General features: G+C 46.2%; 1 protein-coding gene across 1 annotated transcript in view; it reads right to left on the reverse strand.

Annotated features, from left to right (window-relative positions):
- Window positions 1-12260, reverse strand: part of LOC106655955 (hemicentin-1-like) — a 91148-nt gene extending 78888 nt beyond the window's left edge. Inside the window, exon 1 of the mRNA XM_023459561.1 lies at window positions 10365-12260. Coding sequence (XP_023315329.1) covers window positions 10365-10530 — 166 coding nt within the window. The 5' untranslated portion in view covers window positions 10531-12260. The remainder of the gene's footprint in view (window positions 1-10364) is intronic.
- Between the last annotated feature and the right edge of the window lie 557 nt (window positions 12261-12817).

Raw genomic sequence — 12817 nt, forward strand, 5'->3', positions numbered from 1 at the left:
TACTTTTTTGCTTGTGTCTCCGGCTCTTGCTCACCCACTTACACGGGTGAAAACACGAATTAGCGACTAGTCGTTGCGGTGACGGAGCGCGGGGGGCAGAGGGAGGGGGAAGCTCGAGCCCGAGCAAGCATACCACAATGTCAATTGTAATGGAGCGCGCGGGCGCGTGCTCGAGAATCTCCGAGACAGAGAGACATAGACGGAGAGAGAGGAGACCGAGGAACACTCCGCTAGCGTTGTAACCTAGTACTTATATATATACGTGTATATATACGAGCCACGAAAAGCGACGATCTTGTCGAACACGAGATTCTCCTCCTACTCGTGGCCCCTTCCCAACTCTCTCTCTCTCTCTCTCTCGCTCGGCTTTCTGGAGCGCTGCACGCTACATCGAATTCTCGCGGATCGCTGCTGCCACACGCGCAGCTCGCACGACTCGACTATACGCTCGGTCGGTCGATCTCTTACCTTCCCCCGCTCTCTCTCTCTCTCTCTCTCTCTCTCTCTCTCTGTCTCATCTAGCCCTTATAAGATAACTCGAGTTTCAAATTCTGCCCGTAGGTATATCGACATTCAAATTTACAGTCAAATACTCTGTGTATAGATAAATGAAAGCCACTGACCCTCGCCCGCTCCGCAAAGCTCTTAATGAAATTCCGAGGGCTGCTATTGAGCGTTTGTTAAGAAGAAATTGAACGGTCAATTAAGAGGATTGCCCAGCAATTAATTTAGTTTGCTCTATAAATTGCCGAACGCTGTATCAAAAAGTAAGAAGCGATAAATTACGAGAGATGCGTGCGCGCGCCTGCCAGTGTGTTACACGCTGCGTCGTTGAAACATTTGAAAAATCTCGTTAACGAAGGATGAATTTTCAAATACTAATTGCCCAAAGTTATCGCGACAACCCTCTCGTCGTGTGGGAAAAAAATAATTTGTTTCAGCGGTTATCAAGCAAACTGTATACGCGCATATGTGTACTTGAGTTCTGCGTGCTCCATAAGCGCTCGTTGTTACGCAGAGTTTGCTAGCTGCTTTCAATTGATTCTAAAAGCAGATGAGAATTCATATATACGGGTTCGATGAAACATTCTTCCACTCGTACGCCTAGAAAAAAAATTTTGATTACAGACAGCTTGAAACTTTGAAGCTGCACAGAGTGGCCGATGAAAATCCCACAGAAAATGATGAATGAGAAATAAATATTCCTCGGGGAGCTGTGCCACCGAAAGTAGCGAGGTGTATCGGGGTACAGTATGCCACTGGCAACTCCGTATAATGCCACTTCTTTACAACGTATTAAAAGCTTAGCGCAGAGAGAAATAGGACACTAGAGCCTGTGTTGTGTGCTGCATCATAACTCACCTTGGGATTTTTTTTTTCAATCATCCACGAATATTCGTTATAAGCCCACAATAGCTGCGCAATCTTTTCATAACAATTTTTAGTGCAGTGGATGAATGTAAAAACGAAAGTACATATATTACATGCATATAATATGCATGACATACATACCCTCGTGCGTGCGTACGAATGCACAATCGCACGTGACTCGGCAACTGCATTCATCTACTAGGCATTCGCAGCGCACAACTATACCGCGACATTGTAAAAATTACGATACGTCGAAGGCTGCAACGGCTTAATCGCAAAATAGACGTCGCCGTTTGAGAATAGTCTCGCTGCCGGGTTTTTCTATAGTAGAGATATTATATGGGTATACCGCCGAGAAAATCATGCGCGCGTGTGGTTTGGTTACACGGATCGCGCGGGGACTACGTGTGCGGTGGGCGCGCGGTGCGTGTATACCTCGGCTTCGTCTCGGAGAAAAGTGCCTTTTTAATGCCTCGCTTATCCGAGCGATGACTGGATTATCATAAGCCTTGATTACGACGCCTGTTTTACATTTTATCGCGCGCGACGATGCCGAGGCGCTCTCTCTGGATTATTACTAGTTACCCTCGCCTCACGTATAATATAGAAAATTATATGTATATATGGAGACGGGTGCGCGCAGCGCAGGGCCTCCGATGTAAGCCCAGGGATAGAGAGAGAGAGAGAGGGAGAAGAAACGTGGAAACACGTTGCGAACGTAGATCAACGCGCGAGATTGCGCACTTGGCATCCGCATTGAGAGAAGGATTCATTAACAATAAAGTTATGAAGCTGGAAGTAAAGAGATGCGCTTTAGAAATACTATAGTATATGGTGACTATCAAGATATGTCTTTACTGTTAATAAGTCTTTCTCTCGGTGCTCAGTGCCAACGTCGCTTTTGTCGGAAAATTTATCAGCCCGTTTTCCGAAATCTCGGAATTTATTATATACATAAAATCGATTCACAAAACGATGAAGCATTTCGAATGAATCGAGAAAGCTTTTTTGGAGGAAGTGGTGGGACGCCCGACGAGCGCAGAATCGCGAGAGCTGCTAAGCACTTTTTTCCTTTTTCCGACGCGGATTTCAGTCTGACGAGGCTTTATTTATGGGGCCGCGAATCACGAGAGACGGTATTTATAACGTGTTTATTGAAAATTAGCATCAATGCCAACGATATATTCTGCCCTTTTTTTTACACGTATACGGCTTTAACGCTCTGGCAAATTTATTTCCTCTTTCTTACTCTTTTGCCAGTTCGGCCAGCTCCGTCTCACTTAGCTGCGCGAGGTCAAATACATAAATAATGATTTATGGGATTAACGCGCGCGACGCGGGGGGAAAATTAATCATCGCCACCGAGGCGAATGAACTTTTTTTTCTTCCCGTTCAGAAGCTCGTTTCATTATACACATATAATACACGTGTTTACACGTGTTTGTTGAGAACCGTACCTGCACTATATATAGAGATGTTAGAGAGTTGAGCGATCATCGCTGAATCGAACACGGAACGATATGCGGAACACAAGGCAAAGTTAAGGCGTAAATGTAAGCCAATAATCGCTACGTAGTACGTCTCGGCTCTCGCGCGCCTTGTCCGAGCAGTCAACGCACAATTATTATGTATATCGCGAATGGTCGGGGGCTTACACGCGTGCTATATCAGACACGTTGCAATTTAGCCGCGCGCGCAACTCTGCTAGTTACAATATACGTGTGTACGCGAGCATGCACATACTCTCGGGCATTATTACCGCGCGCGCGCGCTCCAGGTATACATGTGTGCGCGTGCGAGCGCAAGTTTATTAACAAGCACACAGGAGCTGGCCTCGCCGACTACGATGCCGCGTGAGAAGCAATTTATACATCTGCAGGTATGTCGGGGCGATGCTGTAGCTACTAGCTGCCGTGCCGTGAGCGTGTACGTGCGAGCTGCGCGGAATAAGAAGTACCAAAGTATCATATAATTCAGAAGCTCTTGCGCGCGGCGAGCTAGCTAGCTACTCTACGTCGAGCTACTATATAACTACGGTCATCCGACGAATTTCACTTGAATGACAAACGAGCTGGAGCTAGAGCAGCTAGCTCGCCTGGTCGTTAAGACGATTTTGCGCTGCAGCTTGCATACACATACAAACACACGTACACACACTACCTCGAGTTTCCCTCTCGTTGGCAAAAAGTTAATTACCATCGGCGTAGAGGTGAAATCGTCGACGCCGCACATACACAGTCGAGCAGCCAGCCATGAGCCACCCCCGACCGCCACCCGACCACCCACGCACACCCACACACATATAATACACACGTACAGCAGCTCGAGTCCGCAAGCTCGCGCGAGTGAACTAACTAGCAGCGTGCTTTTATGGGCATATACACGTACGCGAGCTCCACTGCTGCTGCTGCTTCTCTTGCGCTGGCAAAAAACGGTTAACTGGCCAAGATTAACTCCACTGCGGCTGGAATGCCAACTCTCCCTTGCCGACTGCCTGGCTTGGGGATGAGGCACAGAGAGAGGGAGAAATGCTGCTGTAATGCTAACAAGTGTGCACACACTACTGCACACTTTTGGGCGTTTTCTCACTCCCGCGCATTCGCGAATCTATCATGTCTGATGGCAAAAGAAAAAAAGCTCGTTTACGTTATAATTGCGCCGCGAGTGAGTAAGAGACTACTCGGGGGCTGCGTTTTTTCAACATTATGAAAAGTTCACAAAATGATTTTTCTTATGCACAAGCTTGCGCCCACGCGTGGCTGGGCGCGATCGTTGCATGTTGTTTTTTTTTCAACCTTCGTTACGAGTCAGCGCGCGTGAATATTGATTCGCGCTCGAAAAATAATTGCAAAAGTTACGAAGATGGTATTTACTTTGCAATGCCGCTTCGTATCTCTCTCTCTCTTTATGGCGAATTAACGAGTTTAATTACGCATGCGCGCACTTGACCGCGCGACCGTATGATTTATGAAAGGAAATTTTATAAAATTTTCATTCAGTCGCGATATTTGTTAAAAGTACAAAGATATCACATTTAACACCGAGGCAGCTTGCGTTATTTGAACGTGGTTAACAGTTACAGGTAGAAAATGATTTACTTAACATGCCAGTAGGTTCCGCTGAATGGAAAAAGCGTAAAATTTCTTTGACCCCGGCGTCGTCACGTGCTTCAATAGCAACGTTGACTTTGATGTAGTTTTGCTATATAGCAGTATATAATACACACACACACACACACATAGGTATAGGAACGTGCAGACGAAGGACAGAGAAAAATTCCTCGCGGAAAATTAAGAGAAATGTGAGCGCGCTGGGGCCCATTGTCTTTGGAGTGAAAATTATTCTAGTACATTACTCTTAGCGCTGTGCGGCAAGATGCAAATTATTTAGGTTAATTATAGCACGAGCCTTTTTTTCACTGGAATATTCATACATTTTTGAACACGAGAAAAATTTCATTTGTTAGCTCGTTTTGATTACCGAATAAACAAAATACTTTTATACCAACTGTTTTGCTTTACACGCGTCTGAATTGTTTTACGGGCTCGCACATGTTTCTACGCAGCGATATTTGGCAACTTTTTTATTTCCAACTTTTTACGTTTTCCAAGAAGTTGTTTACAAATAACCGTGAGTGGTGTACCGTATATATACAGTGCTCAGAAGTTGAAGCTTATTTGTACTGTATATGTATAAAGAAATTTCACACTTTAATAATTAGCCAAAAGCCACGATTGAGTTCGATCGCTGTATTCTAGCTAAATTAGCCTGGATTTCCAAAAGTATCCTGGGCGCGAAGCGTTTTTTTGTTTTTCGAAAATACCGCAGATTGCATACGCGTCTAATTCCAAAATGTGCGGCGCAGAAGAGAGAAAAAATAAAATAATTTCGCGCGAACTGGGAGGCATAAAGCTGTTAAAAATCCGTCGAAATGATTATTTTAAACCGCAACTGCGCGCACGAGCGCCCATTATGGCAGATCAAAGCTAACCTCATAAATGTAACGCGCGCACTAATGTTTCAGTCTATATAGACGACTCTGTCTCTCTCATTTCCTCTCTCTCTCTCTCTCTCTCTCTCTCTCTCTTTCTCTCTTTCTCTGGCTCTCTTGTCGAGTCGGATCATGAATGATGAAACGTGTCTGCCAATAAAAGAAGTCCCGGGCGCGCGTGTGCATACACATATATAGAAGAGCCACGGCGAGGACGAGCCGAGAATTAAAAAGGGATATGTCGCAGCTGTATGCCGCTGCTACGTTACTAGCATGACGGCAGGTAGTCGCTTCGAATCACTAATTCATTAGGCTCGCTGCCGAGGCAGTGATTATGCCGGGGCCATTAATGGTCGCGTGCGCGGCTCCCTACGTATACGTATATATAAGTATAAAACGTGCCACGCAACTGCAGCCTATATACGCAGATACCTTGTTCCGCGTGGCGGCGGCAAGCAGACGGCGTCTTTTCATCGTCGATATACAATCTCTGCCGCGCTCACCCGCGCACACGCGCCTAACCCACCTCGCGATATATTTCCATAATAATCTCGAAATGAATAAATAAAAAAAAGAGCCGTACACGGGGATCGCTGTATCCTGCACTACCGGTGCAGGTATATGAAAAATGATAAATAGCGGCAATCGGTTATGCTATATAGCGGCTACGTGCATACACACGTATAATAGTTTGTGCAGTTGGCCGTTCGCGCAAATGCACGCGTGTAAACGGTATTCGGTATACATATAATACCCGCGCGAAACGGCAGCGGCAGCGTGAAATTCGAAAAATATTTCGTTCTTTGTCCCTCTCTATTTATCGCAGCTAGGTAGGTATAGGTAAAATGCGGTTGGGTCTCGTCGCGCCGCTCCAAGCAGTGCTGCAGTGTAGCACAGCTGACAGTCGGCTCGCGCCTATATACGCATTCGTGCACATGCGCCGGCATACGTATAAATATAGGTACACACACACACACACATCGATGCGGTGCGCGCAGGAGAGATTTTTTCACCCCCGCCACGGGTTCCCGCTCTGTCTCGACGCGACCTCTTTTTCTCACCCGCGCCCGCCGCCGCTACGCTCACAGGGCCATAAATTCCATTCGCGGATTAGCGCTCCCTTCTCTGCTTGCCATCTCTTTCTCTCTCTCTCTCTCTCTCTCTCTCTCTCTTTCTGTCTATTGCAGTAGTTTAATTAAACTGGCTCCGGGATCGCGAGCACGCGCGTGTCATTCGAATCTTCGTCGCGAGAACAAGAGAAGAGACAAGAGAAATGAGGCTTACTTCGGCGTCGGAATCTAATCGATCGACGTTCTTTCTCTCTTTCTTGTACTCCTCCGCACCGCCGCCGGGGCTCTATGGCTATTTTTTACATCGTTCCGCAGGATTCTTAATGGCACGGCGCCCATCGCTCGACGAGCTGAATCGGCGAACGCTGCGCGATTGTCTCGCGCTTTTTTTCAGACCTCAGCTCTTCCCCTCTCTCTCTCTCTCGCTCTCTTTCTCGATCTCTCAACCCCCCGCAACCATACGCGATTAGTCTTTCGAAGAATTGAACTGCGCGCACGGCTCGTATATGTGTATAAGCACCCACACATCACATCTATATATTACCGGGCTGTCGCGCTCGATGTTCGTTATAACTGCTGCGGCAGCAGACCGACGAGCAAACAATCACTTTTCGCGCTCCGGTAATGAGTCGCTCGCTCGTCCCTCTCTCGCGCGCGCGCACCATATAATATCCCCAGCGAGATATCGAGAGGGACGAGAAAGAGCGAAATACAAATGGCAAAGAGGATAAATTTTCGATCGCGTCGGCTATAATATAAACGATTTCGTGTGTGTGCACCGGTGATGCATAGGCTCCCGCGGCTATATGCTCCACGGATAAGTTCGTAGAGAGCAGCGTGGATTGATCGTTACGCCCGACTGATATACCGTGTGGCCTGCGCACTGCGGATTGCTTATTATTACTCCCAAAGGCTAACAATGCGGAGGATTTATCACGATTTTAAATTGTCATTCGGCGACACGGCTCTCAGCCGCGAGTGCCTGCGCACGCCTCGATTCGTTTTACTCTCGTAAAGCACAAAGATCGAGTTACATTTTGTTGAACTTTTGCCCGTCCCCGTGTTTGTAAATTGAATATTGCCTCGGATCTATTATCGACTTGGACGATAAACTGCTGCTGCTGGCGATTCTCTGCACTGCTGCTGAGCCAACCCGAGAGAAAGAGCACACGTGTGCGGTTTGGCATTTAAATTTAACGAATCGTCGCGCTCGAGCGCCCGAGCTCCGACTCATATTTTAAGTTTAATTTTAAAAAATTTTCAAGAGCACCTACATACGTTTATCTCGCAACTCCGTAAACACGAACAACGTTATAACGAAAGCAATGCAAACCAGAGAGAGAGAGCATGTTTTTTTATGTCTGCAAATTTCTATAAATTTACTGCAAAATAAACACGCGGATTCCAAGAAAAATTGAAACTAATAGTCTTTCAATATTTACTTAGGTCAATTGGAATCTTGAAAAACCTACGCTACGAAGTATTTTTACGACTACATATAAATCATTTCAATTATTCTGAAAATAATGCTAAAGGTATTGGTAAAGTGGGAGCCCTTCAAAGAGGCCACTCGACAGTTTATATACTCCCGCTATGCCATTTCAATTGTGAAAAAAATACAATGACACCGAATTGTAAGAAGGTCCAATTTCAAACGTACGTTCAACAATACTTTTATACGACGATAAATCTAGGTAACAATTGCTTTTATGATTTTCTAATTCCTGCGAAAAAGCAGGCATGACAGTTATTCAGGAGCTATTTGCATACATTGTATGTATTTCGCAATTCACTCGGTTAAAAATAATTTCTCCATAATACTTCACGGCCATCTATTTAACAAAATTTTGCACTGCTTTAACCTGAACGTGTTAACCGAACAAGTGCGTATTGACTAAAACAAATCCTCGCATCGATGTTATAATAACTGTGAAATTATTGACGATATTACGAAAAAACAAATTCCTAAGAGCACTCTAATTTCGACAGCGATGAAATTTTCACTTAATACGGACTTCTCTACGAGTCTAAATACGTCAGTGAGCTAATTTTTTTTCGTTTTTGAGTATATCATCTCAACGTAAATATAAAGTGTCAAAAAAGCCTAATTTAAATAAGATAAATTCTAATTTTATGCCCATTACGCTGACTACTCTTACTTTCGTTCGTGATTATGTGACGCACAAAGCACATAGATATAGATCTATTCGGTATATATTGGTACGATAAAAAAGTCCGTGCGAGTCTTGGGTATTTTTATAATAATCTGGAACCATCCACGATTCATATCACCTCATGGTTTCCCTATTCTTGCTCCTATATAATATATATAAAGCTGCAGAGAAAGAGCGAACGCGTAGCATAAGGTTCGTGAGCGCGCTGCACGTTCCCCCTTCTATACTCTTCCTCTGGGCAATTTTGCCAAGAATCTTGGATCTTGAAACTGTAAAGTCAAGAGGCCCCTGTTCCATATATAATATTATAAAAGACTTTCCCAAGTGCATGTGAGTTTGTGTGTGTGTATATGTGTGTATGCGTGTGTGCGCGCTCACGCTGCACATGTCGCTGATGTATAAAAATCGATTTGTATTTCATTATGCGACGTCGGTGACGTGTATGCAGTATATACACATACATCTCTCGACTGGAAAAAAGGTGGCGCTATAAGACACGTTATTACCCTTTATCGTTATATTATGCTCGCCCGCGTGATATAGATGTATACGTATATACGTGCTGCTCGAGAGTCGCAAAAATTAGTTCATTTAAATGCGTGCGTGCGCAGCTTTCACGCGGCTGCATATAAATATGCAAAGCCATTGTTGTTGTCGTCGAAGTCGAGAACTTATGCATAGATCGGGTATTATAGTCGACCGCCGCGTATATACTTGCGTATAATGTAACTTATATTCGAGTGGTTGGGTTGAAAAGGACAGAGGAAGAGCGAGAGAGAGAGAGAGAGAAAGAAAAAAATGCGAAACGCAAATCATTCCTATATCTTAGATCTGTCGTTTCAATATTATGACTTTATTCAAATGCAAGCACACGTGTCCGTACATCACGTAGCGAAACGAGAATAATCCAACGAAATCGCAATAGATCACAAAGTTCGACCTCGAAGCGGAGCGACGATCGATCGGTATCGTTTTTTGGTAATAATTTGAAAAATGTTTTCACGAAAGCCTGTCCAAGTCATCCATTCGTAAATTTGCGTTAAACGCAGCAGCTACACGAGCTAAGGAAAGAGGGCAAAGAGGCTAGGCATCGGACTCGTTGGAAGAGAGAGAGAGAGAGAGAGAAAGAGAGTAGCGCGATAACATTCATAAAATACCCGACCTGACCCTTTTGAGCGGTCTCGCGAGACTTTTCTTTGGGCTTACAATACGAAACCGTATAACAAGGAAAACTCTTGCAAAACGATAAGGATGTATAAGCTTTTTGCGCTCGCTTGCATATACGCCGTACGCTTGTACTTCGAGAAAGTGAGAGAGAGAGAGAGAGAGAGAGAGGAGAGAGAGAGAGGGAGGGAGAGAAGGAAGATAGAGAAAAAGCAAGTAAAAGAAGCAAAGTCGCAAAAAAGCATAACCTTTGTCGAAGTAGTACGCCAGACGTACACCCGTAAATCCTCCTTATACATATATAGCAGATACAAGCTTTCGTCGGCTTTTATGGGGGGTATCGTTCGACAAGTTTTTGTCGCCGCAGAGATCGCAAACGCGCCCGGCGAGTCTTATCGCATCGAAATGCATGTCACAGTTATATTATCCTCGCGAGAGGAGATAGTCCCTCTTTCCGCGCGTGCGATACGTGCGTGCATAATAAATACAGGAAAATAAGTCGTAAGTAACATTAAGCTGCTGCGGAGTTTGTACATATAAGTTGTTGGAGAATGAGAAAGAGAGAAAGAGAGATCAGGTTTTGAAATAACTCACTTGGCTTATCCAGATCCGATATCTCGGCCGATGGCTGCAGAAGTGCCTGGATATTAGCGACCCAAGTCGTCGTCAGCAGCAGCGGCAGCAGCAGCTGCAACAAGAACGGCCGACGTAGCAGCGGCAGCAAGCTCGGCAACGTCCGGTAGCCGTGCATTTTTTTCATTCCCTTGCTGCAGCAGTTCAGTATCGGTGCGCCAACAACAACGGCGGCTGCACAAGCATCGAAACAAAGCACCGATATCGTGTATATATCGCTCGATACATATACTTGCGGAGCTTTATATACCGCACACTGCACACTGCGCGACGTATATATATATATAGGAGACACAGATGACACACAGACACAGAGCGAAAAAACACACTCGCGGCTATACAAGCGCAGTCCTTTGTTACACACGTACAACACGTTGAGGGAGAGAGAGAAAAAGCTCGCTCACTCACTATCTCCTCGAGGGAGGACGGAAGCGAAATATCGCGACGATGCGGCTAATCACAAGGCAGCTAGCTTGCAGTAGCGATGCAAGCATCAATACTAGTAGTAGTGGCTCTACGCGCACATGCACATAAGCAGCAGCAGTAGTGGCACACGTGCCGATGTGTGAGTAGCGAGTCGGTGTACAGTAGCTCCTGGCGCCTAGGCATACCACGACGACGACGACGACGACGATGAATACTCGTACTCGTGCAGCGACGCTCGTTAATACTTTTGCGCTCGAGCCCTTTCATCAACAAGCCTTTGCCAGCTCCAGCTCTCGCTGCATCCATGTGCGTCTGTGCCGCCGTTGTGCGCCAGTTCGTGTGTATGCATGTCCAATGTGCCGCGCGCTGCTATATCTCCTTCTCCTTATTACTCGGGGGCGCTCGACGGGCCTATTGGCACGAAACGGCAGTATAGGATTCGAGCGACGAGTCAAAGAAAAAAGCAGCAAAATAAAAGCAGAGATACACGGGCGCACGAGTTGTAGCAGCAGCGACTTCGGATGATATATAAATGTGTAAGCGCGTCCAGCGCAGAGAATACTGCTGCAGTCCGGGGAAAGGTAACTAACGAGGAACGTAGGGAAAGAGAGAGAAAGAGAGAGAGAGAGAGAGAAAGAGAAAGTGATGTATGAGCTTTAGGAAAAAGGGTTAGGTCAGGCCTCTATTACTTCCTTTGCTACGGCTACTACGTTAGTACGTTATAGTCGAAGCGAGTCCAGCGCTCGAGCGTTGATTGAGCTGATTCGCGGCTCTTGATTATTATTTCATGGGCGGCTCTTTCTTCTTTCCACAGCATGTACACGAGCGGCAAAAGAAGAGAGAGAGATATTGCAAAGTGCGCGCACGTGTGTAAGTAGTGGTCTTTGCAGTGCTCGCCCTTGCACGTAATGTAGGTGAGCCATACGCGAGCTGCAGCTCGATTAATCGTACGAGAGAGCTCGACGCGCTATACGTATTATACTCGTGTGTGTGTATTTGCAGCCGGCCACTGCATTCGACAGCAGCACCGCAGAGCGCAATCAGCTCGTTTATTTATTACCGTAATACCATCCTTCGCGAGCTTATAACATTCTCATCTCTCTATCTCTCGTTCGCTTGCCTTTCGGCTTGTTTTGTTTTGTTTTATTTCGTTTTGGGGCGCCGGGCTAGAGGAGCTGCGCTGCAGTAATTGTGCAGCCCTTGTACAAAACAGTCACGTGCTCTGCTGCTACTGCTGCAGTATACGCGCGCTCTGCTCTCTCAGCTATCCTACCTAAGTATACGCTTTGCGCTTTTTCGCTAGCACTCGCGCAGCAACTACTCCGACAAGAATTTGGCACTGTATTTGAGCTGCAGAAAGCACAACGAAACACCGTCGACGCACGAAAATCACATTCGCGCACTGTCTTCGATACGTTCACTAAAAATTATTTTTTTTAAACTTTTTACAACGACGTGCGATTGTAATTCACAGAACTGCATCGATGCATCGTTGGGCCTTTCTAGCGCGCACTCGACACCGCTGGACGATCGGCCGAGCGATCGATGACAGCCATCACCGGCTGCGAGCTGGCAAAATTAGGCACAACAATAACAACAACGACGACGACGCAAGGGCATGTGATACACGAGGGCTGATCGTCAGCTCTGTCGCGCGTCGAGGCATTAGTTCTATATACGTCGAGTCCTGACTCGGTACTGGCTTCTACTTTGCTCGGCAGAATTTAACGCGCAGAGCGCACGAGTCCGATGGCCCCACTACTATCGCGTGTTCTCTCTCTCTCTCTCTCTCGCTTGCTCGTACTATATATTGCCGCTGCTGCTTTTGCACGAGCAGCGCACGCTCCGCCTCGACCGGTGCGGCGCGCGCCAGCCGATATCTATATATACAGCGCCCTGGGCTCTATCTCTCTCTCTCTCTCTCTTTCTCTCGCTCTTGGGTGAGTATAGACCTATACTAGGCAGTGCAGTCACGGTGCACTCGTAGC

This window comes from Trichogramma pretiosum, unplaced genomic scaffold, assembly GCF_000599845.2.
Source record: "Trichogramma pretiosum strain Unisexual culture from Peru unplaced genomic scaffold, Tpre_2.0 scaffold7, whole genome shotgun sequence".
Taxonomy (NCBI): Eukaryota; Metazoa; Arthropoda; class Insecta; order Hymenoptera; family Trichogrammatidae; genus Trichogramma; species Trichogramma pretiosum.